The sequence below is a fragment of the Callionymus lyra genome, chromosome 5 (assembly GCF_982586985.1).
Source record: "Callionymus lyra chromosome 5, fCalLyr1.hap1.1, whole genome shotgun sequence".
In the NCBI taxonomy this organism is placed as follows: Eukaryota; Metazoa; Chordata; class Actinopteri; order Syngnathiformes; family Callionymidae; genus Callionymus; species Callionymus lyra.
The window spans coordinates 35,226,529-35,254,093 of NC_141822.1; the positions used below are offsets into that span (position 1 = coordinate 35,226,529).

Genomic DNA, 27,565 nt, shown 5'->3' on the forward strand with positions numbered 1-27,565 from the left:
AAGAAAATTGATAAACGAGTGAGAAGTGCTGCAGAGTGAAGGTGCGATAAATGGCCTTGTATAAAAAAAAAGCAAAACGTGTAAATGGCTGAGAGCAATTTCCAGGAGTGAGAGAGGCTCTTCATCCTTCTTATCTGGGACTGAGTCGTTCATTTTTGACGACATCCCTGTGTCCTTTTTTGACTTATTCATATTTCACAGAATTCCATTTTAGTCTTGGGCTATTCCTGTCTTCAGAGACGAATTAGAAATGGGCCTTTGCTAAGCTGGGTGGTGGAGGGGGCTGTTCGACTGTTACATTAAGACCAGTAATTGAAAACCCTTGTTTTGAATCTATTCTTGGCACATGGTTCAAACTTAAGCAAATGGACAAAACCTTAAAAGCACTTAAATGAGAATAAACCAAAATGAAAAAGAATCCTTTTGGTTTATCCATATGTCAAGGAGATAACAAAGCATGAAATAGCATTAGATGAAGACAAAAGTAAACTAAATAGAACAACAAGTTATTTACTGTAAAAAAGGGAATTAAATGATGTAGTAGGAAGGAAAAAACATTCTGCAATCAACACACTATAAGTACAGAATAATTGCCTTAAGAAGTTATAAAAAATTAAAAGAACATTAACAGTTTATACTTCAGAGACCTGACATGGTTTTGCATAGAAATTGATCTAACGCTACCAATAACAAGATAAGATGACACTTAGCTAGCTAGTGTCACATGTTAGCCTAACTTAACCATCAACAGTTTACAATATACTTGATAAGTGAATGAATCATCTTCTTGACCAAAGCTTGATTCATATAGTAATAGTTTCACTTTGGAGAAAAAAAAGACAACAACGCCTTCTGCTAGTTAACTCACTGGTGGTCCGTCAGCTCCTGGCATTCCTGGCAAACCGGGTTTCCCAGTGGGTCCCTATATAGAGACAAAAGAGACAGAACTTTAATAGATGATTAAAATTACTTAATGTGATCATTCAAATAACATTTGAGCTAGTTTACAATTTACATATACTGAAGCTGAACAGCATTTTTGGGTGATTCTTTTTAACTTGTACTTATTTGAAATAGCTGCTTTAATAGTAAAGGATGTTCTTGTAGTACATTACTTCCTGAATAATGCATTATATGATAAGAGCATGGAAAAAATAAATTGTATAATGAAAAAGGATATAGAAGAATTTGAAGAAATTGAAAATAAATATTCTGGACTCAAATGTGAGGTAAGTCTAAGGTTTCAGCTTCAGTGCTGGTAATTTTTGGTAATACATTTAAATAGCTTTTTTATAAAGTCTTGCCTTGTTACATTAAACTGCCCTCAACACAACCATCTTTGGCTGATACTTTAATAGTCCAGAGGTCTGTGAGTTAATGAGGTGTCCTTGAGTAACTTCAAATCTGCATTAGTTCCTCTCAAGATTCTCCATACAGTGTCTGAATGATAAATACGATTTGTCAGAAGTTAGATTAAAATGCATGGAATCATGCAAAGAGCTCTCAGTCCAGTGTAGAGCTGCATTACAGCGAGATTTGCATTTGATCGTGTTTCTTTCCACGCTATGGCTTTTGGAAACAACCCGTCAACCTCTTCTATCAAGCTTCTTACCTTGTCTCCTGGAGGTCCGATAGCACCTTGGGGCCCTGCGAGTCCCTGCGGACAGTGAGCGTAACAATCAGTCGGACTCTTGGTAGCTGAGAGGACATCAGGAGATCTGTTCATCACTCACCTGGGCACCTGGGTTGCCTTGTTGTCCTGGGGGGCCTGGTTCACCTTGGGGTCCCTGGGGGGAAAAATAAATCATTTTAAATGCTGTAAAGTGATGGTGGAATCACAACCAGAACTGGAAAGATATTGGTCTTAAAGTAAGTAATACAGTTAAAAACATCTATGCTTAGATATATACTGAAAACTCGTGACTCTCTTTGGGAAAACATTTCAGAAAGAAAAAACATTTGCTTTACTTACAATGTTTCCTTTAGGTCCAGAGGGTCCGTCCATCCCGGTGACCCCCTGCAGTGGGAAAAACAAGGATATCATTCTCTTAATGCCTAATTGGATTGATACATGAAGTCACATCACTCCCAATCTGAATCTTATGATATTATTTCAATTTCAATGTATTACATGTTTTTTTTAGTGTCATTTACTCCCAGATTAAGTTTAAAAACGTACAACCAATTAAATATAATGTAATTCTTTTCATATTAATTACATACTAATGTGTATTATTTATACATTTCTTCATTAGTTTTGTTTTGCTTCTGTTCTTTTTATTCATTAGTTTCTTATGAAAATAAGTTTTGGTTTTATATTTAAAATATAGAAAAATAAAGAACAATGTATACAAAGAATGCCAACATCTTGCAATATCACATATTTCTTATATCTTTCATAAAACAATGTTTTATATTCTTTAGCCTTTAGTCGTTAACATTTCAATTTTTAAATCTAACATTTTATTCTGCGACATTATTAATACTGTATTCATATATAACAACTTAGATTCTCATATTTTTAAATTTCAGACACAAATGCTGTTGAGTTTTTTGCCAGCTCAAATGAGCTTGAGAGATTTATCGTCCTTAGACCTCCATAGCAGTTTAAGATCATGATTGATGTCCTCTCCCTAAATTCAATCTGCAGCGACTTCATAACTTGATACATACGCTAGTGTTTGTGTATTCAGCCTGAGATATATCGAGTTCTACATTTCCCTACAGACACTTTTGTTCTTGCAGCTGGCAAGAAAAAATGAATTGAAAAAGGTGCGAAAATAAAGGTGGGAGATGGACTGTGATGAAGGCAGACTCACAGGAGGTCCAGAGGTTCCTTGAGGTCCTTTTGGTCCCAGCAATCCACGTGGCCCCTAGAAAAAAAAATAGAAATGAGATTTAGAGAATGTCACACCTTTGAACGGTGTTATATATTATTAAATCGCCAAATTAAGCTTCTGAATTGCTCGACCCAAAACGCCCTGTGTGTCTCTTTTTATTCTAACACGTTAGTTTCCCCATAGCGACGCTACTCAAACACTTTACAAAATGGAGAAAACCCAAATTGAGAGTTGCAGCTTTGATTCAGAGCTTCAAAGCGAAACGGGAAGAACTCTCAAATTTTCTAGTGTACTTTGTCTCATTCATGCTGTCCTCACATATGTAAGTATATCATTTGTATACACAATAAAATTATTATACATCTAAATAAGTCTAAATATATTCTCATTGAATTTTTTTATTGATGTCATCAATTAAAATTAAAAGGATAACGTAATATTTTATGACATTTAGCTCATTCCTTTCGGTAGAAAAATGTATTGATAACTTTTTCTGTATTTTTACATAATTTATAACATTATAATAATTACTCTTGTGTTATTAAGCTATAAGCTGGCAGAATTATGTTTACTCAATATGATCTTAACTTTTTGTAATTGTTGAACATCATTTTTTCATAAATAATTCATATAATTGAAATATACATATTTCTTATACATAGGTTTTCTTCCTTCCTCCTGACAATTCCAATGTATTGCGTCCCTCTCGCTGTAATAACTAGCAGCGCACTCTGGTGGACAGACTAAAGCATAGGAGCTGCTTGACGCTCTCATCACGGCCTCTCTGACGATTTTTCTCTACCTCTGCTGGGAATATCCTGCTGGGAAGCTTGATGGGAACTGCCGATATTTCACGCCTCCAAATGTGCTTTTGCACAGATGGAGCACCAGCAAGTGCCATTTCCCACTGAAACATTCCCATTTACAGACCCAGCGGATGATGTATGGCATCATCACACCACATTATTACAGCACAATAAGAGATGAAACGCCTTCCCGGCTCAACGATAAGCAGCACAACCCCTCGGCTGAAATGGAAACACAAGTGATCGCTCACCGGTTCACCGGGAAGCCCTCTTGGTCCAATCTCTCCATCGTCACCCTGGGAAAGACAGGATGAGGGTGATGATAAAGGCCGGAGCCATGTCACGTGAGAAGATAATAGAGAGTCACAAAGGAAATGAGGAGATGAAATTGTAAGTGGATGATCCGCAAGTGCATTTAAGAAGTCGAGCTGGAGTCGATACAATATCAGTCTACATTACATTGGATCATTTAGCCCAACATTTTGTCCATAAATAGCAACATACATACATAGATGGGTTTTCCATTAGCGTTTGAACCCATGAACTGTGGACTGTAGGAGCTTACTCCTAAAAAAGTGTAAAATAAGTGTTGCTCCTACCCGTTCTCCATCTTCACCAGGGCCTCCGGGGGGGCCAGCTGGGCCATTTTCACCCTACAACAGATAATGTTCTTATTAAAATCAGCATAGCTGGACTAGTGTTGTCATCAACATTGATAGAAAAAAATGTTTAGCATTTTAGCACCTCAACTGACAATAAAACATTTTAAAACAGATTGATTAAAATACACATTTGGATAAAGCAGCAAAATAAAAGTTGAAAGGAAGGTAATTCAAAAAAGGAATTTTACTAAATATAAAACAAAATATTGGAATCTGCTGGCAAATGTTGATTTGAAAAAGGTTTACCCGATGTCCCTTTTCACCAGGAAGTCCGGCCAGACCGTCAAATCCGCGGTCCCCCTAATGTATCAGAAGAGCTTTTTGAGTTGAGCTTTTGAAGCAACGAGATGAAATGGAAGCAAATTAATGACAGCACTGACCTTAGGTCCAGACTGTCCAGGCATGCCACGAGCACCATCAGATCCAGAGCGACCCTGTAAGGAAAAATATTAGTTGACCTACAAATAGGCAAAAATATTGTTAACCTAATTTGCATTAAACCCACCCTTCTACCAGGCTTTCCAGGAGGCCCCCCAGATCCCATTGGTCCACGTGGTCCCTGAACGAGATAATAAAAGTAAAATCAAACTAAGAAAAAAATATATGTATATATATATTTTCAGGGGGGAAAGATCGATGTCACCTGAGCACCAGCTTCTCCTGACTCTCCTTTCAGGCCTGACACACCAGGAGGACCCTGTGAGAAATTCATTCATTCATTTTCTTTGAAAATAGATAGAAATAGATAGTCTATTGTGGAGTTTGTGTCACATACCAGCTGACCAGGTCTGCCAGTCAAGCCCATGGGGCCAGTTGGACCACGCATAGCCATCTAAACACAAACAGAAAAATGTCAACAAAGTATGACACACTTTTAACAACACTTATATATATTTATATATTTTTCTAGGTACTTCAACATAGCAAGTGCAAACTCTTGATGCACAGCATGTAACGCAATGAGTTAACAAGGTCATTGCCACAGGGAATTTGCACTAATGATCAGTAAATAAGTGATAATAGGAGCTAATAGTGCTGTTAGAATTAAAGGTGAAAGCTATTGATTATATACAGAGAAGTATTTGGCTATGAATATATGAGTTCCCACCCCTGGTTTTTAACAACGTTACATTCAGCCTATAATATGTGCTTCCACTATAGCTAGATAAATATTAACAATTGACTTATGCGGCACCAGTCATACAGTCTATGGATTATATCTTTAGCTAAAGTTCCTCTTTTTTAAAGTGATGACTCCATACATCTAAGCCAAGTTGCACAGTAATCTACAAAAGTTGCTGAATAGTTATGGATTGACTGGATCAATAGCACTAAGCCATAGTGTTATTAGGATAGTTAAAATGTATATTAACAGCCTAGTTAGCTACCAAAGGCATTGCGAATGAATCAGCTGTTAGTTGTTAAAGCATTAAACAGATGTCATTTAAAAACAAGGATGTTTACAATAAGTTCAAAATAAAACTAAACATTTCTTGTCCCAAATATTTGTGTTACTGAAGTGAAGTTATCTTAACAGTATGTTAAACTCAATAAGAGTGCACATGTTGTCCATATATGCTGGAAATATTTTGTTATTTGAAAAAAAATACTCTAATCCTGATGATTCATTTTGATGGGAATATGAGGAGATCATAAAGATTTCATGTCAACAGTCACCCGAGCTTGTTGCATTATAGCCTGCATCTGGGACTCCTGAGCTGACATAGCTGGTCCCTTCTGACCAGCATCCCCTCCAGAACTGAAGCGGAACTGCAGAGAGAAGAAACATTTCAGACGCTGTAAAACCAACACAATCTTTTTTTTTGTGTTTGTATAAGACGTTCTCCCTTCCATCCTAGAAGGCAAACCTTTACTGATACCTGGTGGCAATGCAAGGGAACTACACAAGAGCTCATCAAGGGGATTAAAAGTTGCAACTAATGTCAAAATCCAACTTTTCTGACTTATTCACATGTTGTCCACATGTCAAATGTCTTCCTCCCCAAGATGCAGTCGGCCCCTCTGTTTCAAAGGTTTTACTTTAGAAAGTTCTACCTTGTCTGAAAACTCGGGGAACGGGAAGATTTTGCCTTTACATTTCAATTAAATGTTAAAGATTTTACATCAAGAGACACATACAGTACTGATGAGTACAATACAGGTCCAAGATCACCTTAAGAGACACTTGTAGAACACATTAGTTGTCCTTTAAATGTCATATTTTAGGGTTTAAGGTGGTTATTATTGTATCAATTGGATTGAAGTCTGCTTAATTTTTAGCTTGATGTGATCATTCCGTCAATATTTATTTCCGGCGAAAGCTATCTCCGAGCATTAAATGGGAAGTTTACTCTGGCTCTGGAACAACTCTTCGTAATCCTAGATACACATTGACAAATGTTCAGCTAAAAACATTTGTCAAATATTAGCAGTGTTAGCTAACACAGGTACTAATTGGTTCATTTTGTCAAGAGAGATTTTCCAGAGGGTGTTCCTGACCTGCCATCTGGTCCTTTTAGGTTCCTCTGTTTTTTAAAGTTGAAAAAAACAAAACATAAATGAAAATACCTGAGTGAGAATATCAGAGAAGCATGTTGCTATGATACAGAATAAACAGTGATCTTATCAGTTTTTGTATATTTTCTTTATCCAAACCACTTGTCCTTTATGTAAGTTCTGTCTGTGTACACAATGTTCCCAACGACCAAGGTGCTGACAGCTACTGATTCTGACAAGCTTAGAGTCGGGAACATGGTGCTTTACCAAATGTCACATTCTAACCGCTGAACAAACAGAGCTTTTGAAACTCGTTTTTCAACTTTTATTTAAACAGCCATAGAGCCTTCACACTCAAGCTTGTATTTGTCTTTTATTCTATTTTAATTTGATTTTTTAATAGATTTTTTATTTCGATTTTGGATGAACAAGTATATCAGAGAGTTACAAGCGAAAATACTAAATAATTCTATTTATGTATTCTCTCATGCATTTTTAAGATAGGAAATTAAATTGAACTCAAATGAGGAATACCACATTAAAATAGCTCACTTTGATGACAAATGACTTGAAAAAAGTTAAGTAACAGCTAAAATTGTTAGCTTGTTAGCTGATTAAGCCAGTATGTGAGAGAGGAGTCTTTTTTTTGTGTATGATTCTCCTGATCTGTCTAAGCAAAGTTGACACTTTTCCCATTTCCAAGACAATTCTTCAGTGGTCATCTGCGACATTAAGTAGTTTCATGTCATAGTTAGTTACTAGTTATATTTTGTGGATCTACTTTTTTATTATCTTGCCTTCTTGTCCTCTTCTGTTAGAGGCAATCAAGGCATCATTGGCGATGAAAAGAAGGGGTGTGTCTGAACACGACCCCAGAGGCTTGCATCTGTAGACCTGAGAGCAGCTGAATCTGTTCCTCCTACTCATTCATCAACTCTTGACATTATTTGTCCAAAGGCTTCGACACTTCTGGCATTACCACAGTTTTTTAAAGTCTTGTTTTCTTTTATTTCCTGATTCACCAGTGTGTGGGCGCTGAGCCAACACTAACCTAGTGTCCCGTTTTGGCTTTTTTAATGTTTTTTCATCAACACACTTTGGACTTATCCTTTGTTTTCCTGGATGACTTTATGTTTCATATAAAAAAGACTTTGAACCTTTTGAAAGTCGCTCCTCAACAAGCATCAGTTGGTGGGAAGGAGCTACACAGAGCATCTCTATGAGGACCAACCTCTTATCTCCTTATCGCTGTCTTTTTGGCTCAGTTTATTCTACCACATGACTAACCAATACCGATCTCACACTCCATTCTTCCCTCAATCTTTACATCACGGACTCCTCATTCCTTCCGTGTTTTTGCATTCAGAGCCACAACAAGGATGAAAAGGTTTGTATACTCACTGGCAGCATCAAGACGGTTCCAGCTGGACCAGGCAGACCATCGGCTCCAGGAAGTCCAGGGCGACCAGGAGGTCCCTGATATGTTCACAGAGATCAGTGATGTGTCTGTATTGAAGAACATGGACTCCTATATTCCACTCACCCTCTCCCCTGTATCTCCAGAGCTGCCTGGTGGGCCAGAAGAACCCGGAGGTCCGGGGAGACCCTGTTACAAGCAAAAAAGATCTTAATGTACATAAAGCTTATATCTGCTGTTCTAAGACTTGCTTGAAAAAATGTTCACACACGGTGAGAATGTTTATCTAAAGCTGTGACCTTTGACATGTGTCAAGAGAAGCTATCTCCTTAAATGCCTCCCGATAAACAATTAAAGTTTCGAACATCTGGAATAGACTCATCTGGCCGTTGAATTACAACTCAGACAGCCAGGGATTTTCTAAGATGATTTTCAAGACTAGGAAATGACATAGACAGACCTATCAAGCTGAAAAGGGAGAGAAGAGAAGAAGGAGAACAGAGGCAGAGACTGAGATGTTGATGGACTTACGGTTGGCCCTTCAGACCCTGGCGGACCCTCCACCAGCATTCCCTGAAAACACAAAAGCGGAGAGACAGTGAGATACCAGCAGAGAGCGCTCTACCATCTGAAACACCAAACTTCAGACTGAGTGCAGACCACTGAATTCTGGGCTCTCTTTCTACTCTTGTTTCCAACATTTGACTTAGAGAAATGCTGTGATACCCTGCAGCAAGTTCTGGACAGAACAACGATGGAGCAAACTGATAAGATGATTAGTTTGCAAACAGATTGGCAGTTGCGATCTCTAACAAGTGCTAGTTCTTACATGTCGAGAGTTTGAGAGCTCCAGAAACACTGTAATGTCTTGAAATCAAAGTAATAAAGATTTACTTAAGCTAAAGATTATATCCTACTATTAGGATTATTTTGCCTTTGATTTTCGGTTTGTCACAATGCTAGTAATGCTGACATACTAGCTTTTTAGCAGTTAGCTGTGACACTGAATGTCACAGCTATATACATTGAACAGGAAACTTAAAAATTGCATAAAAACATTAAATTAATACCCAAGATTGTGAAGGAAGTAAATAAATTAACACCCAGTTTCGTAAATTTAATGAATGATTTTGTGCTCTAGAATCCTAACAGTTTGTGTGTGTGAGCTTGTGTGCGTGAATGTTTGTATGTTTTTAAAAGGTGACATCTAATTGTTAAAAACGATAGATGGCGGTGCTTCATTAAACTGAAGTTTCCTGACAAGGAGACCATTTATTGTGATTATGTTAAACATCTGTATCCAAGCAGATGTGTGAGGATAACCGGCCATTCCAATTTATATTCATTATTCATGTCAAATCAGCATCTGTATCATCAGCATTTTTCAAGTTCTGCTGGAAAAGCATTTTTAATGTTCACCCTACAAACCTCAGTCGAACCACATAAATGCAAATTAAGCATTGATATTGTAAAATATCAAGTCACCACGGTGCTAATTCTCAATTGACATGTACTATTAATTATTCTCTCCAATTCTCAGAAGTGATGTTCAAACATTAATGAACCAACATTGATATCTTGTTACTCCAAAAGACAACTCTAGCTTCTTCATCACTTCAAACTCTGCTTCCATAGTCTCTAAACCCCAAAACAGCATACATATTATTGTTCCACCTGGCCTGCACTCTCCTCTTCATATCTGTCCATTACTCTGAATGATAACCTTAACTCTAACACCTTCACTTTTCTTACTGCCAGCAGTTTATCTAACTTTTACTGACGTTTATTTCTCTTCACTTAAGCTATTAAGCTAATACCTCCACCTCTCCAGTTGCCCCTTGTCCCATCTTGCTACATACTATGGTATCAGTATATAAGACATAGGACTATATTTTACCTTTTACTACACTGAGATGCACTTCCTTTTCCATCCTTTTTGTTCAAACACAGTAAACTATCGGAATTGATGATGTGTTTTAGCCTCTTATTAGCAGTTAATTACTAGTGTGTTGGATGATTTACAGAAAAAACAAAAACTGGCGATTATACATTGACTACTCCAATGTTCTGTTGAATACAGTATAGTAGCCATTTTTTTCTTGAGATCTTTTTGTTGCTGCTCTCGTCATTCACACGGTGTTTAGATCATACCGTCTTTGTTTTGAGAGTCCCAGGGCCCTTCTCTAAATGTTTATTCTGTCTTCCTGATGGCGTTGATTAAGTTAGGAAGTTTCCCAAGAGTCCAAGAAAAGGCCTGTTGAGTCCAGACGAGGGAGCTCTGGCTTTCAAATTCCAATTTAGAAATTAATGTTTGGATGAGGGCTTCTTTGTTTGGATGTTGCTCGTCCATATGTGTTGCGGTTATAAACATCCACTCACATGTGCACCCTAACAAGTCCGTTATACTCACAGGCTCGATAACAGCTGGCTCTCCCTTTTGTCCCTTCTCTCCACGGGCTCCATCCACCTTGAATTTTAAACCATAGAAATTGTTAAGGTCTAACATTTACTAAATTCCCACAGTAGCATACCTGTCCGAAATACGAGTCCGTCTCTGCAGGCAGAACTTTGCCTTCTTTGTCTCCATAATCAAGATCTCCATAGATGTCAAGGTCTCCATAGTCTGTAATGTGCACTTCTGTGAAAAGGTCTGTATAATCTTCTTCACCCGTTATGCTTAGCTCTTTTCCGGTAGCAATGGAGCCACCAGCACCTGTTCCAGCGCTGGCTGATCCACCACCAGCAGTTGCAGATCCTCCAACAGAGACAGAACCACCTCCAATAGAGACAGAACCACCCCCAACAGATACAGAGCCTCCTCCAGTGGAACCACCTCCAGCTGTGATTGTGGAACTGCTGCCACCTCCCAGATCAATGGTACTGCCGTGACTGCCTACTCCTAAATCGATACTACTGCTGCCCCCACCACCTAGGTGAATGGTACTGCTGCTGCTGCTGCCTCCCCCACCACCAAGGTGAATGGTACTGCTGCTGCTGCTGCCTCCCCCACCACCAAGGTGAATGGTACTGCTGCTGCTGCTGCCTCCCCCACCACCAAGGTGAACGGTACTGCTTGCGCCACCTCCACCAGTGGTGTAATGTCCATCCACGTTGTAATCATAACCATCTCCATAGTTATCATAGTCCCCGGTTTCCTGTATAATAGTAAAGAAAAATATATATGCAGTTTCACAATGAAAAAGAGTAAAAAGATCAACATTTCTTGAAATACTCGGGGCTACTGCTATGCAAGGGATGATGTTAGCGTCAAACTCAGTAAGACTGAGTACAGGCATGGACACAAAAAATAATAGTGTATGAGGGATACAACCGCAACCTCTGGGAATTATCCTAGCAAGGTTTTACTACTGGGGTCCTCTTCCTTATCTTATGATATTCACCATCGAGGGGTGGATAGTAAATCTGCCCCATCCATAACCAACTTGGACTTCACCTTTCTTATCATCTCTCTTACATAGCCAAACATTTTACTTAAAGACCAGATTCTACAATCAAGGCAAAAGAAAAGAAAGAAAATAGGCATTTGTATTAAAAATCTTACCGTCTTATTCCTGGTGACAGTTATTGATGATCCTCCTACGCCGGTGATTACCGTCTCCACCGAACCCAAGCCTAGGTCAAACTTTCCACCAGCTCCCAGGTCCACATCTCCACCGGTGCCAATGTTGGTGACGGTGACTCGTCGGGTATCGTCAACATCGGTTTTTGCAGTCGTCTCATCATAGTAGGTCTCGTAGTTGCCATAGTTGTCGTAGCCATCATAACCATCCCCTCCTCCTGTGGCTGTACTTGAGGAGCTTGAAGGTGAGCTGCTTGATGAACCAGAGGATGAAATAGAGGTGGAGGAGACCACTTTGCCTCCAGTACCTCCGGAATTGGTCAGGATAGAATCTATTTCAGTAGCAACGTCTCCACCTGTCACCTGGAAGCAAGAGAATCATTACTGATAGTCTCTGTGGTAACAACAAACTCCCTTCCCTTAAATTATCCCTAAATTGAAAAAACTAAAAAGCTGTACCCCAATACGGAGAACCTAGAACACATCCCCCACATATATAGATGACATTGTAGCATGGAATTATGTGCACATTTGACTGTTTGCCATAAAGACCTACAATTGTTGAGTATCATTTTCAACCTTAAGGTGTTTAATATCTGGTCATAGTAAGCTATACCATAGATTGTGTGGCTTGACGTCCCAATGATCATGGACCCTGAAAGTTTTTATCGCTCTGAAATGAATTCAAATCAAATCGAATAAGGAGTACATCTTCATAAATTTGAAGCAATGCTATAGCAAACTTAAGCATGACAAGAAATTTCTACTTTTAGGTTGAGTTGTTTCTCAGATGTTCAGTGTTGGTGTACTGTAGTCAAACCGGACAGGGTAATCAGCAGGTGAAAGTTTCATAAAGGGTTATTTAATACCTTGATTTCTTTCGTGGCTGTCTCCTCCGTATCTGTTTTGCCATTGACATCATCATAGTAAGGGTACTCGTAGTAGTAGCTGTCCTCTTCTGTGTTCTAGAAAAGACAATCAACACTGGGATGAGTATAGCACATATGTTGTGGCGTGTGTTAGATTCCTGAAATTGAGTCAAAGCCAAAGTGGAAGTGCAAAAAGTCACAGTTCAATGAGTATCCGCTAGTGATGGGTTGATGAGGCCTCGTGATACAGCAGTTGCCGTATCATGATGCAGTGTCTTAATTTTGAATGGCCACTAGATGGCACTCTCAATTAGAAAATGATGACAGGATTCATTGAGTTAGTAGATCAGAGCCAAATGTCATAATACATAGAGTGCCATTGTAGCCTTATTATGATATCGCCAGAGCAAACTCTACCACCTACAGTCTTAGTGAATACACTTAATGCTTCACTGATGAGGTTAATTTAAGATAAAGTGACAAACATTTTTAATTCCTGATGAATAACAACTGTTGAGTCTTTATTCTATTAAATATGAAGCAAAGGAAAACCTCTTTCTTAGACAGAAAACGCAAGATCATCAATCAGGCTCAAGTAAGAATTGAGAGCTACTAAGTGGAAACAGCACGCTCGACATCTCTGTTCAAGCTTGTTACGTCGAGGTGAAAAATTACTTTTCCAAATATTTCCAAATAATTCTTCATTCATCTTTTTTAAAAGGTCAAGTTGAGAAGTTTCCTGTTCATCCATCAACCAACAACACTGGTGGTGTCAGAAACTGCCACACAGGCTTGGCCAGGCTTGTTATCAAACCCTCCTCAGCTGGCAGTTGTTTGCAGATGTCTATTCCTGGAATGTTGTGGATTATTTATTATTTTATGATAATTACATTTTTTAAAACATCAAGAAAACTTTATCTTGTGGAAATGTTGGTTTTATTTGTGTCGAAAGAGGGAAACATTGATGCTAAATTACAATTGAAAATAAGTAAGCAAAATATATTACTTAATAAATATTCAATGTCAAATATAGAACTATATATTTTAATATAGAATTTTAGAAACATGATGTTTTGAAGTAACCATTGAATGGAAACTAAAGTATTCTACACATAAATAAGCATGTGCCGTATTTGACATTTGACAGTGCAGTGATGGGACCTGTTGGGGACCTGGTTGTTTAACTATAGAGTTAATTGTTATTATAATTATCCTTATCATTATTATTATTATTATGATGATGATTACAAGTTTTATATTATTGTTGTTATTATAATTTTTTATTATTATTATTATTATTATTATTGTTATTATTGTTATTATTGTTATTATTATTATTATTATTATTATTATTATTATTATTATTATTATTATTATTATTATTATTATTAATATTGTGATTGTGATTATTGACATTGTTATGTTGGACTTTTTTAACAGATTTGGAAATGTATCCTTGACATCTTCCGCATTGTTGTGTAGAGGAATAGCTGACATAGTGGCTAGCTAGCTCAACAGAGAGTGAACATGGTTACGGAGAAGATGGTGGTCTTGATAATTCGTGAGTTTGTTACTTACGTATTCGTCTGTGTTTGGATCCTGGTTCTGGGGCTGGTCAGGCACTGGTACCTCACAATCAGGGCTATAGTGCTCACAGTAGTCATAAGCAGCACGGTGGTCCGCTACAATCATTAGCTGCTGAATATCTCCCTGGAAACGAAATGAAAGAGGAAGTCATGAGTCTCTCCGGACACAAGCAAGGCATGTAAACAAACAAACACAGAATTCTTGCTGACCCACAAGGAGAGAATGAAAATAAGCTTGTCAACAAATAAATAAACAGGAGCTTCTGGGCTAAGCAATGCAGAACAGGCATTATGAAAGTAGCTCGCGATTTCTATATGATTTTAAAAAACACAACTCCTAAGGCCCATTCCTGATCACAGAAATTAACAGAACGGGGGACAACATTTGGTGTCAGTGTTTTTTAGCACTAGAAATGTATTGTAGATGCTTCAACATGAATGTCTATCTATACATTGTTCATGTCCACAAAAGTGACTTTTTTGAGATTTGGGGTGTAACTGACCCTCTACTCCTTCTCTGTATAATGTTGAACTTTACCTCTAGCCTAAGTGTAAGGTACTACACCCTACAATATGACTAATTACTGACAAACACGTGTAATCATTAGTTACTGCATTTTTGTTGTTATAGTGAGAAAAAGATAAATATAATTAGTTATATTTTATGTGTTATTCACATTGTACTGCTTTTCTGTTACACACACAAACACACACCTACACGCACACACACACAGATATACAGACACACACACCCACTAAGATGAATGAGCATTTCAGTCTTGTCTTTGATTTGAAGGCAGCAGAAAGGATTCCTCGCGGCTGACAAACGAGTCGTCCTCGCGTGTTCAACCCAGAGGAACAAGAGCGGACCTGCAGCTGACCCGCCTCTTTTCAGGCGAGCTGAAGCAGTCTCGCTGCAGAAGCTCTGCAGAGATTGATAGTGGAAAGAGAGAAGAAAAAAACAGAGGGAAAACAAGAGAGGGAGAGAGTAGGCTCGGAAGGATCCCCGGGCTATTCGGGGAGCAGGGTGCGAGTTTTTGCCACGTGTGACGGAGAAGATTGGCACCATATGGCACCGAACGTGTCCTGTTCACACTCCCCATTTGTCTGACAGAGTTTTTAACTATACAGCTGGATCTTGTAAGCGTGTAGCTCAACAAACAAAAACTGGTCACTCCCATTTCTCATCTCCCCTCATTTGGATCGCAGGGATTTTTTTGGCAACTGAAACTACTCTTTCACACAAAGCAGGAAGTCCAACTGTTGTAAACCAGGACTCGTAAAATAATTTCCTCTGAGACTCAAAGTTGAACCAACATTTTCTGGCCCTTGACACATAAAATGCTTTTGCATCCATTAAAAAGAGTTGTATTTCATTTTTTGTAAAAAAAAAAAAATAGCTTAACTTCCCCAAACTTATTATCGCACAAAAAATACCATTGAACATCAGAATCTTAAACCATATGTTCTTAACCAACAGGCACGCGGCTGAAACTGTTTCCCCTTTTTTTTTTCCTTTTTGCATGACATTGGAAGTACAAAAGTCTATTCTATTTTCTTCAAGACCACCAACACAACACTGTCAAAAGTTCCACTCTTCAACACCATAAAGTCCAGATTTCCTATTCACATTTGAAAAAAGACGGTGGTTGTGGTAAAGCGTTTCAGTAATGAGGACCATCATGGTTATCACTGAGCCAAAAAGTCACAAGCTATGCCATCCAGTAGAGACTCAGAGTAGAACAACTGTTCTTCCCAGAGAAGATCGTTGAGGTGGCTCAAGCACCTTACTTGTAAAATGTTCAGCTGGAAAGAGGTCTAGGTCAACAGATTGATTTGAATTATGTGCATGAAATAATACTTAATAATAAAATGTAAGATCACTTTTATTATGAAACAAATTAATCTCCTTAAGATAAAAGTAAAAAGTTGTCATACCAAACTTTTCTGGAGAAAAAACATCACAAACCATGATAAAAAAGCAATGTTTCTACAAATGTCAGAAGAGAAATCAACTTCAGACTATAAAAGCAGAACTTTCTTATTCCAGCTTGTAAACTCTTCGACGGAGTTTGCTCCGGCGACCCCTGCTGGGTGTTCTGGCTACGTCCAGGTGGGGGCAGGAGAGTGCTCCTCTGAGCACCTGACAGGAGAAAAAGGGAACCGAGTTCATGATATCGCTTCTGAAATCATTACTCCAGCCAGCAGAGTAGCTGAGGGCGTTGTTCTCTTCGCTCGCTCAAATATTTGAGGCATGAGGTGAACAAAAGAGTATTGATGAGAATTTGAAGGTGATGTCAGGCCAGGAGAGTATAACTCATGGAACATACGGATATGTGCAGACAGCTGTCTGCAGTGGTCAGAAATCATTAAAGGGGGCCAAAAAGTTTGCTGGGATAGGACAACAAGCTAAGGCTATTTAAGTAGCATCTAACTTATTTGTTGTGAATAAATTTGGATTCTTCAGGCTAGCAAGTCGCTCGTTGACAACCACAAACATGAATCCTAAACTGTGTTCTTGACAATGTTTTAAGAAGAAGTGAGAAAACAATTCAATATTTTACTTTTAACCCTTTGATGTATTAACATTATTAACACCTCAATTTCTATACTTATTTCATATCATTTGATTCAAATTACACATCTTTCTCGCTTTAGTAAATGTATTCACAATTGTCATATGTAGTTCACCTTTTATTTTTACGCTCTTATTTATATTTTTATTTGACGATATATTCCATTCATTTCATTGTTTGTTTCCCCTTATCTGTGAATTATTTGTATTTAATTTCATGTTTCAATTTTTTTTTTCATGATTTTGTACAAATTCCTGATCTGCTCAAACGACTCGACTAATAGACTCATTTGTTGAACCTCCTGTAGCTCTGCTCGTGTGTGACGCAGCGCTGAGATTGTCCAGGCAGTAAACTCCGGACTGTCACCATCTCTGCGTTCATCTGTCAGCAGGAGAAACTTCTAGAGGGGCCCCACATGGCAGAACTGCGGGAGGTCTGAGGTCTGGCTGCATTTTTAAGGTGAGCAGCATTTGAAAACATATTTACACAGTTGCCCCCAGAGTGCCGACCCAGCCATTCACCCCATTTTGCCAGCCGAGAGCAGAACTTTTCCAAGCACCTGGACTTCCTCCAAGCTTGACCTCAAAAACCAAATAACATAATGCAGAGGATCCATCGCGAACCGAGGGGCTGATGTTGCTGCATGTGACAAGCAAGAAGACTGTAAAAGAAATTATTATTAGAGAGTATTTCCAGCTAGCAGTTTATAGCATTGGCTTAATCTTGAAATGTACTTTCTGATATAATTTTTTAGCATTTATTAATTTATACTGTATATAGGTTAATATGAATATGTTTGCTTATGAGGTTTAATTATTTATCTTCAATTTTGTTTGTACTGTGTAGCAACTCATAAAACAATCATCTGTACAATGGCACCTTCAGGCTGCTGTAAAGCAGCGGGCATTACAGCTTGGCTAGAGGAGAAGTACAGCCCATATTATTATTGACTTATTGCGTCATAATAGGCCTAACTCTCGTAACCTCTTGTTCGCTGAGATTTCAGACAGCACCGTCATGATGAGACACTTACTGCATATTTGAGAGGAAGTCTTTTGAACCATGTGAGTAAGTTAGAAGGGGGTTTTCACATTAGTTGCCCTTTAATTTATTTTTACATTATCCCACACTAACTCCTTCTGTTGTAAGATTATATATCCAATGGAATACAGACGACCATATTACCCAGTCTGCTGACTATGTGAAAAAGATACACTTCTCTGTAAAACCATCTGATACAAGTTAGAGAATTCTTATAATTATGAACACTCTATCTATCTATCACTCTATCTTCCCAGAGGTTGCTGCCATCCACATCCTTCTTATGGGGATGAGATATATGAAGCTACTGTGTTCTGAAGATGAAGCCTGACATTGACTCAGGAGAAATTAGGGATTAACATGGTTGTTGTTAACGGCAGTGTTTTGAAGGAGAGATGGTGGAACGAATTTCAGCTCACTATCAAATCTTTAGATTATCCTGGTTTTATTTTGGGAATCCATCAACACCTTTTTACCTTGTTTAGTGCCTTGATATTTTCAGGGATAGCCTTGATAGTCAGTTGAGTGCTTAATGTATACCTTCAGGGGTTAAGGTATTCCTACACTGGTATACTCACAGTGATTCAGGAAATATAGTGCATAGCACCCACTTTTAGCTGAAACATAATACAAATGTAATATTTCTAGTGGTAGTCCGGAATATAAGTATTCACAAACATTCTCCTTGACACAGGTCAATTGAGTGGACTACTGAGGAGGCCACAGGTCAGATCTTGAAGACCATCGCTCAGGTGCACAGGGAACACCTCAGTATAAAACTATAAGGAGTATTTATGAAAAGAAGGTATTCCAGCTACTGCTGACCCCACAGCTTGACCTTGAAGTAGGGAGGGTCAATCTCTCAATTTAGCATCAGCTAGTAACCGACTACACCTAAAATGGAACTTCACCCTGCTATAAAATTAAAAAGAGAGGGTAAGAACATAAAACGAGTGGAGCAGATTATTGATTTGTTCAGGCCTTGCTACAAAGCCAAGAGGGAACTTAGAGCTTTCTTCTCTAGAAATAGAAATTTCTTCAAAAGCCTTGAGCTTCTCAGTCCAGATGGACCATGGATGTGGGACAGTAAACAACCTCTGCTTGATTTCATGTGGCTTTGGCTAATTGTCCACATCTCCCACTATCTGATCTTAACTTTTGCTTCTTCGTCCGCTCAATGTCGATGTCAGCAAATACCTCCATCCCTTCTGCTATGTTGCTTCTAGACCAAGCAGTTCAGATTTCTCCGGGACAAAGGCGGAACTCCGGGAACTGCTGTTTGCACAGCTTCACTGCAGCTCAAGAGTTTGCCGAATCCCCTGTGGATTTTCCCCTGTGCAGTGAAGGGATGTTGTGTGTGTTTTGTGTTTTTTGTGTGAACTGCAACTGGCTGATATTTCATTACCTCTGTGGTATGTTCCTAACTAACTTCAGGTGCATTCACTTTCAGCTTCCACACTCCCCCCAACCCTTGTATCTACTCAGTGGAACTGCATGTTGAACGGGCTGAAGCAGAATATTCCGATTATTCAATATCCACAGAAACTTCCTTCCCATGTCAGCTGGCGAGTAGTTCATCGGATTTGTCATATTTCATAAAAGTTGGAATAGTCATATTACTCCTGAAGAACAGTCCGGTGAGTCCTGAATGCTGACTGGAAAATCTGTTTTCCAAAAACTCAAATTCACTGCTTTAGAACCCTGAAGCATTCAAATGTTACTTTTGAAGCTGTTCAAATATGTGTAGACATTCATTTCCACCAAAGGGGTCTGAGAGGCTAAACAAAGTTTAAAAGCTGCAAAACCAAAAGAAAAGATTTACATAATACAGAAAGAATCGTTCACATTTGAACTAATCATTAAACAATCATTGGCCATCCCTTGTTGACTTTTTACAGATACACAAAATTAGCTAAGTTACACAACTCTGATTCAAGTATTCTGAGAGACTGTCAAAGGTAGTTATAGGCTATTGCTGAGTCACTGTAGTTGTTAGATAGGAAATTGTTAAAACTCGTTTAATCCCTGAGTCCCGATTTTTGAGTGAATCATTAAAATCAGATGACTCAGATTTATATAATGACTTTTTTTAATTTACTGCTCAGGATTTAATCATTTGATTAATGAATACCATAAATCTCCACAGGAAGTGACTTTGACCTATGTAACTCATGTATTTTTATAACCAGGCAGTCAAATGAGCTGAACTGTCACTTGTCTAATGAGTCAAATCCATCACCAACTATAACTAATGTCCCACCAAGTGTTGCTTCATCCTTACACCTCAGATTTACCTTTACTGACTTTAATGTCAGAAACAAACTGCGGTGGGAACATTCTAGAAGGCCACTGACCACAGAGTCCATGTCAGTCAACAGGCCACAAACCACTTCAGTCCCCAAAAGTGGGCTGGAACTAGAGTCTGCTGTAAACGCTGCAGTCATTAACTTCCAAAGCACATGTGCCCTTTCAAGTACCCACAAAATGACTACCAAGCTGATCTGCCTGTCCTCTCACCTACCTATAATATCAATTGTATTTTATTCTTCCCCATATTTAAAAGTATCCATGTACCGACTTTTTACCCTTTACACCAACCCAGAGTAGCTACCTACGTTCACACTTATCTACAGTAATGAGTGCAATGACATTAAATATTTCAATTAGTTTTGCCATTAGTAGCTACAAATGATTACTGATCTATCGACCCTCTAACCAACCAAGTTAAAAGCTTACAAATCGTTAACCAAGTCATCTCCCTTATCCCTCCATTTATCATGTACCAACCTTCCTACCTAGTAGCAATCTTCCGACCTACCTTCCATTTTCCCATATACCTAGCATCTGGTCTTCAGGGTCCCTACTAGTGATGGATTGAAGAGGTCTCATGATACAGCATCAGTTCTTTGATGCTTTAACATGATACAGTGCCTTCATTTTGATAGGCCACTAGATGGCACTCTCAGTTTGAAAACCATGTCAGGTTTTATTGACTTAGTAGATCAGATCCAAACATTATAATGCAGAGAGTGCCATCTAGTGTTTTTTCAAAATGAAGACACTGCATCAAAAAGTTTATGCTGAGGCCTCATTAATCCATTAATAGCGCCTAACAATTGAGCAAGTGGTAGCTCGAAGGGTTGGGATTATTATCAGGCTAATTCGTTCCCTTTCAGAGTTATAGGCAAAATCGTGAATGAAGCGACTGAACCTCAATTGTCTTCGTCTTCATCTTTGTTCTAAAAGACACTTAATAATATCCAAATACCTCCATGGTGCTCCTCCGTAGTGCCCGTCTTGGATTGAAGCTACCGTAGCAGCGTCCGCAAAAAACAAGCTAGAAATATATACTTATTCAAGTTTTTCGGAAGCATTCCTCATGTCAAGGCTTCAATACCAGACTGATGCTACAGACGACCACCACAGAGGGATTCTAATAATTTTAAGTGGTTTTTTTTGGACAAAAAAAAAAAAGACAACGACAATTGAGCATCATTGGCTACGATAAAATGGATCTACATTTTTCCCTATAACTCTTAAATGAAAATGATAACTCTGAAAATATTCCCAACCTTTAGTCGACATGGGAGTGAGTAGAAAATGAGTTACATTTGAATTTTGGGGGAACTAAAGCTTCAAATACCGAATACCCTCCTCCAAACATCCATGACTGCCTTGTATTTTCCCTAACAACCTACCTAGTTTTTAGTCTCATCAACTGCCATTCTAATTATTATAGCATTCAGAGGCTCAAGGTGATCTTTATGTGAGGGAAACAAATTTCTCACGGAGAAATATCTGAGTCATTTCAGTCCATCAAGAACTTCTACAAAGATGTTCTATAATTTTTCAGCCAAATCCCTCCAACCCTGTTAGACACAACTCATGAGAGGAGCAGACTGGACTGTGGAAAGAGTTGGGGGGAGAGCTCTGTGTCTGGAGTATAATTTGGAAACTATGTGGCATATTTTCCATTTTGTGAACTCACTGGAGCCTGTACTGCCTCCTAACTGGCAGACGCACAGCAAGAGGGCTGCAAACATCTAACTAAATATCCCTCCATTCCCACAGTACCTGTCTTCTGTTGACCAGCTGGGTCACGTGAAACCCTTTTGCTCACCTGGATAGTGATGCGGGTATTACTACACGACTCATGACATGGTTTAGGAATTTATTCCATAGTTGAACATTTCAAACCTCACACAAAGACACATTGATTCTGAAGCAAAGAGCACGAAACCAACCAGATAATTAGGTTACGTGTCCATCCAACCTCCTGTTTTCTCTGCCAACCAAATCCCTGAAAGTGACTTGGTTGGCATTAATTTCCTATAACCCAAAAGTAAAGCATCTAACTACCTTTTAACTAAGTAGCAACATACCTAAAAACCTAACAATAATCTTCAAACATGTAAGACCACAAACTTATATCTTGAAATATACCTCATACCATCCCAGTATCAATCTGCTTACTATGAATACATACTCTTGTTTTTCTTAACCAAATACCATCCATCCACATCACCTATACTTTATTCCCACCTACCAAGTATCTACTTGCTTCCCACCCATGTACATTTCTTCCTAACCTACCAACCAATTAGATTTTAACAGTTGGTTTCACAGAAAATAACTATTTTAACCATCATTTCAACCACAATTTTAACGACAGAACAAATCAGCATTTTACTTTTTCTATAACTGTCCAGTTTACTCCAGCAACAATCTCTCACAATACCCCTCTTCTATAAATAAAAAATCAATGGTGGAAAGGCAAATACACATGTACTGTACTGTACTTTTTTACACGATAAATGTTTATCAGAAGAACGACAACTGATTCTAATGACCATTTCTGTGACTATGACGCACATTGATTGTGTTCAGACACCAGTGATGTCATCTTTTCTCATTGTGTGATGCCCGAAAGGTTAAAGGTCATCTGGCTCAGCATCACTCATTTCAATCAGCCTCTGTTCCTAATTATTACTGAGAGCTATGACCCTGCACAGTAATCCTCCTTTAAACAAGCACAACGTTGGCGGGACAAAGAAGACAGTATTCCCCCTCCTCGTGTGTGTGTGTGTGTGTGTCACAAAAAGCCACAAATATCCTCACAAAAGCTCTGTACAACCATCATTCACATCCACAAGGTAAAGATTCACATCAGCATTAGTCCTTCATCTGCTACTACAACTGAGAAAAGTATTCATAATGGAAACACATCAGCGATTGTTGGAAACAAATTGAGAAGGTGGGTGAACATTAATTCAAACATCAGCGACTGAGAAAAATATAGGGATAGAAAAGTTTTGTTGAAATCTCAGAAAAAGTGAGAAAGCTTCCCTGAAACTTTTGAATATAATGACCAGAAACTTTGTTCTTTACGTCTTTAATAATTAACGGTAAAGTGTAAGTATTCCCTTAGCTAATAACTAATTAAAGGTTTACTGGTTCTGCAATATTCTTTTTTTAGCAATAGACAGAAATAGCCAGAAGCAGGTAGGGTTGTAGGTCACTACAACTAAGAAGAGGTGTGTCAGTACTTAAACGTGCTGAAACTGAAAGTATGCCAAACTCACCTCAAAGACTTCTTCGTCAAGTATTCTGGTTCCGAAGACAATAATTCCTTTGGTGTCAATGATAGGGTGGGGGCTGCGCAGCAACTTCAGGGTGGTCTTCTTTTTACAGTCAAGGATGAGGGTGATGGTCTGCTTGTGCACGCTAATGGCCACTCTGTGCCACCTAGAGGACAGCAAGGTGTTCAGATACACGAGTTATGAGATACAAATGTACTAATTTTAATAGAACATTTGGGTCGTTCAGATCGCAGAATTTCTTACTTGCTACAGTTGGTTTAAATCCTCATTCATTCGCATACAATTCAAATTATTTCCCTAGTTTGTGTGTTGAAAATGACGTGCACTAGACAACATACAAAACATTGAAGTATTGACACGTTTACTTATAGTCGGCTACTTGGAAAAAGGTATATCATTAAAAAAAAATTCACCTCTAAATCATACACAGTTGACATTTCTAAAAAATGCAATTTATTTTCTCTCGTAATAAGGGTTGCCATGTTCAAGCCCAAAACAACATACAACCTTCACAAGAGAATACAACCTAATTAAATTAAATAGAACCTTCATTTTGCAGAAAAAGTTCATAAAACTCACTTTTGTCAATAAGCCTAATTAATGTGAAAAGTAAGTGACCTAGTGACCTGCTAATGTCCCCAACTCATATGCCAGTGGATATAAGCATGGTTTTGTGTTATTATGACACTGACTGGAGCATGCATGCTTATACTATCCTTTTGATTTGATCACTTTTGTCACATGACTCTTATTATTATCGAATCATTAACCTACTTTCCGTCCGCCAGGTTGACTCCTCTGAAGAGTGGGTAGTCCTCTGGGCTGGGTTTTCCCATGTGGTCCTCATACAAGAAGACAGGGGACCGTCCAACTTCCATTCCCAGTTGCTGTATCCCCTGTTCATTATAGAAGGACAGCAGGAAGGACTGGCTGCCCTTATTCGGTTTCACCGTGGCCAGGATGGAAAAGTCCTCTGGGAAAACATCACCTGGTGGAGGCGGAAGGGAGTTTCAAAAACCTTGGACAAAGTTTAAGACATTGACACATTCTGTTCTATACGATATTATAAGTGTCTGAATCACTGATTAAGCGAATTTTTATGGAGGTATGGAGATGGACAGGTATTAGAACGCTATATATGTTGCAGTGAAGAAAGAGCTGAGCCAAAAGACAAAGATTTTTTTTTTGGTCAGCCCGTGAAGTCTAGGGCAACTTGCCACTGAAATATAAAGTTCTAAATTCTAAACCGCTCTGAGGAACTCCTCAGTCCGAGCTGGTTATGGTAAAGTTAACTGTAAGTAAGTTTCAGATGCAGAAGCTTAACAACGAAAACATGTGATACAAAGGGAGTTTTTTAAACAAACTCCCTCTCCTCCCTCTATTCCTCTGCCTCTGCTTCCCACTCTCACACAGGTGATGGATCCGCCAGATGCTGAGACGTTCCAATGGAATTTGGTGTTTCTTTTGAGATCGAAACAGAAGAAGGTTTACTCTGGGGTTTAAAAAGGACAGAGACAGACACAACGTTCTCCAGCTACACAAAGTTGAACTGCGGAAGTCTTTACCTGAATTTTGAAATACTTTTTATTTATTTAATAAAATAAATAATGAAGAAAAAGATTTTCCTTAAAATAATACTATTAGATTAGATTAGATTGTACTTTATTGATCCCACAGCAGGGAAAGTCACTTATGCACTAGTATACATTTAACAAGAACCGGACAGAATACTTAAAGAAACAAATAAGAAAAAATTAAATTAAATTAAATTCACTATGTACATCAGTAAACACAATGCATTTAGATATGTACAGTACCCAAAATACAGTAAAAGAAAATAAGCTTATTCATTTTTTCTTCTCTAAATACACTTTTCATACTTTTTTTAATGCTGTCTTATAAATACTTAGTAAGACTTAAGAATGTGTTTCTGTATGTACTATAAGAAAATACATATATTATTTATCAGTAAGAGGTAAAGATTATAAATATCTGTGATCAATTGAAGTAAAGTGTTGTTTTTTCCATTTTTATTTTTTTTAATAAAACTTTAATAAAAAGTAAATTGTTTTGTGTGACTTACTTAACGATTTACTATTATTATAATCAATCATTACTATCATAATTTTGTTTATTAAATTATTTCATTTTTAAATATACACTCTATATACTACTACATTTTGCTAGTTTAAAAATAATTGCCACCTATTTTTTCTTACATATAAATATAATTTAAATGATTACTTATTTCCATATTCATAGTTAACTGACGTAGCACTATGACATTTCTTAGTTCTTTCATTGAACAGGAAGTACAATGAAAAGGTCTAAGATTTTTTAGGTAATAATTTGTCTATAGTAAGTCTGTAAATTTTATATTTAACAGTTAATTCATCTGTTAGACCAAAAAAAAAGTTAGATAAACACGTTTGAAAATATGGTGTAGTCGTTCAGACGTTGAAATTGGAGAAGTCAAAAATAGAAAAATTTAGCAGTAAAAGAGCAGAAGAATGTTAAGAAGGCTCTTTTGTCTGCAGCTCCACAGGACACAGTGAGGTGGGGAGGGGAGCGAGGGGTCATTGAGAAAAGCTCAGGTTTCTGAGGAATGGTACGAAACGGTTTCTTCAGACCACCAGATGAGAGATACCTCATTCCTCATTCCATGTATGTCTGGAATGGAAAGACGACGGTGCCAGACGTTCTGGGATTTGAACCACCTTCAGTTTCAGACTTAAAATGAACGACAAAGCCAGACATGGCGGCCCATGACACTTCAGTTTCAAAAAACAGCAATTAGGAGTTTGACAAACGGGTCTGACTCTGTCGAGACCTCACGTCTGCTGTCGGCTCATTCTTTCCTGTCCCTTTTTTGAGGTTTGAGTGTTTGCCTGCTGAGTTGATTTCAGGTAGTTCGTACTGTGGTGCCACTTTTAATATAAACATAGCCCACTGGAGTTGAGGTTTGTAACTGAACCTTCGTAATGGTTCAATAAATCAGTATAGTCGTACTGGAAAGCAGATCAAAAGTAAGTTTAATATTGCTCAATCAATTCATTTTAAAAGGTGTTGTCTTCAGACAGGATTTCTGGGGTGGACGGTTTGCTGGAGAGTCGAGCCTCGGATTGAAAAGGGGCAATAAGGTTGAGGAAAACGTAAATTAAAAAATGAATTATGATTAATAAAATCAGGAAACCGAGCAACAGAAAAGATAGAATCTAACACCTTCTTTCAAAAAAAATCAAGCATTAACAGGAATTTTGGCTGATTCAATCCAGATGTTCCTCATCAAACCGTTAATTCCTGTAACGTTAGGTGAGAGTGTTGGTTGAAGAGCACCACCTGGCCTCTGTCATCACTCTTCACTCACATCATAAAATCTAAAATTATGATGATTTTGTGGGGCTGATGAATCATCTCCTGTTTGTCTAATGAGGACACGTCTGTGTCGGCTTGTCATCACAGCAGCGTCACAGTCTCCAGTCACCTCTGAATGCTATCCTGTGATGACGCCGTTGTAGAAAAAACAAACTTTAAACCATACACACTTTACTGTGATTGGTCAAACATTGGACAAAATTCAACAATACAGTTTATTTTTTCCATAGTCGAAATATCTTCTAACTAAGTTCTTTTTTTTTTGATATCAGAAGAGACTACAGGGGTCTGGAGTATAATCTTGTTGAGATTTCAGACAATGTCATTTGTGGAACATCAAACTGCATGCTATCCAGGGAAGTCTCTTGTGAGATTCAAAGCTCGCATTTGTTTGATGAAGACTAAGACAGAATGCAGAAACTCTTCGGGAATTTACCTTAAGCCCAAGAAACAAAAGAGGCTTGGACCTGGATCAAATTTCTAGTGAGCAATCATAAACCAGGAGCCGTTCAATCTGAGCTCCATTTACAGGGGTTCCTCCTTGTCTCTGCGCCACATCAGTGTTCAGGCTGCATGACAATAACTATAATCTGGAAAGCAGGTCATCAGCCTCGTACTGTAGAGAAGATCGTAGCTCAAGTCCGGGCAGAGTCAGAGGAACGTGCCAGGTTTGAGAAGGAACAACTGCCACGTCAGCACGACACCATAGGAAAAGAC

General features: G+C 38.3%; 1 protein-coding gene across 2 annotated transcripts in view; it reads right to left on the reverse strand.

Moving 5' to 3' along the window:
* The window catches only part of col5a1 (procollagen, type V, alpha 1), a 70,442-nt gene that overhangs the window by 23,719 nt on the left and 19,158 nt on the right, over positions 1-27,565 (reverse strand). For both annotated transcript variants that reach the window (XM_087792155.1, XM_087792154.1), the window contains exons 3-25: positions 24,248-24,461; positions 23,456-23,618; positions 14,249-14,380; positions 12,671-12,766; positions 11,784-12,164; positions 10,753-11,376; positions 10,632-10,688; positions 8,753-8,794; positions 8,348-8,410; positions 8,206-8,280; positions 5,986-6,078; positions 5,084-5,140; positions 4,952-5,005; positions 4,814-4,867; positions 4,689-4,742; positions 4,555-4,608; positions 4,246-4,299; positions 3,898-3,942; positions 2,820-2,873; positions 1,973-2,017; positions 1,734-1,787; positions 1,613-1,657; positions 869-922 (exon numbers count right to left, since the gene is read on the reverse strand). In XM_087792155.1, coding sequence (XP_087648281.1) covers positions 869-922; positions 1,613-1,657; positions 1,734-1,787; positions 1,973-2,017; positions 2,820-2,873; positions 3,898-3,942; positions 4,246-4,299; positions 4,555-4,608; positions 4,689-4,742; positions 4,814-4,867; positions 4,952-5,005; positions 5,084-5,140; positions 5,986-6,078; positions 8,206-8,280; positions 8,348-8,410; positions 8,753-8,794; positions 10,632-10,688; positions 10,753-11,376; positions 11,784-12,164; positions 12,671-12,766; positions 14,249-14,380; positions 23,456-23,618; positions 24,248-24,461 — 2,564 coding nt within the window. The remainder of the gene's footprint in view (positions 1-868; positions 923-1,612; positions 1,658-1,733; positions 1,788-1,972; positions 2,018-2,819; positions 2,874-3,897; positions 3,943-4,245; positions 4,300-4,554; positions 4,609-4,688; positions 4,743-4,813; positions 4,868-4,951; positions 5,006-5,083; positions 5,141-5,985; positions 6,079-8,205; positions 8,281-8,347; positions 8,411-8,752; positions 8,795-10,631; positions 10,689-10,752; positions 11,377-11,783; positions 12,165-12,670; positions 12,767-14,248; positions 14,381-23,455; positions 23,619-24,247; positions 24,462-27,565) is intronic.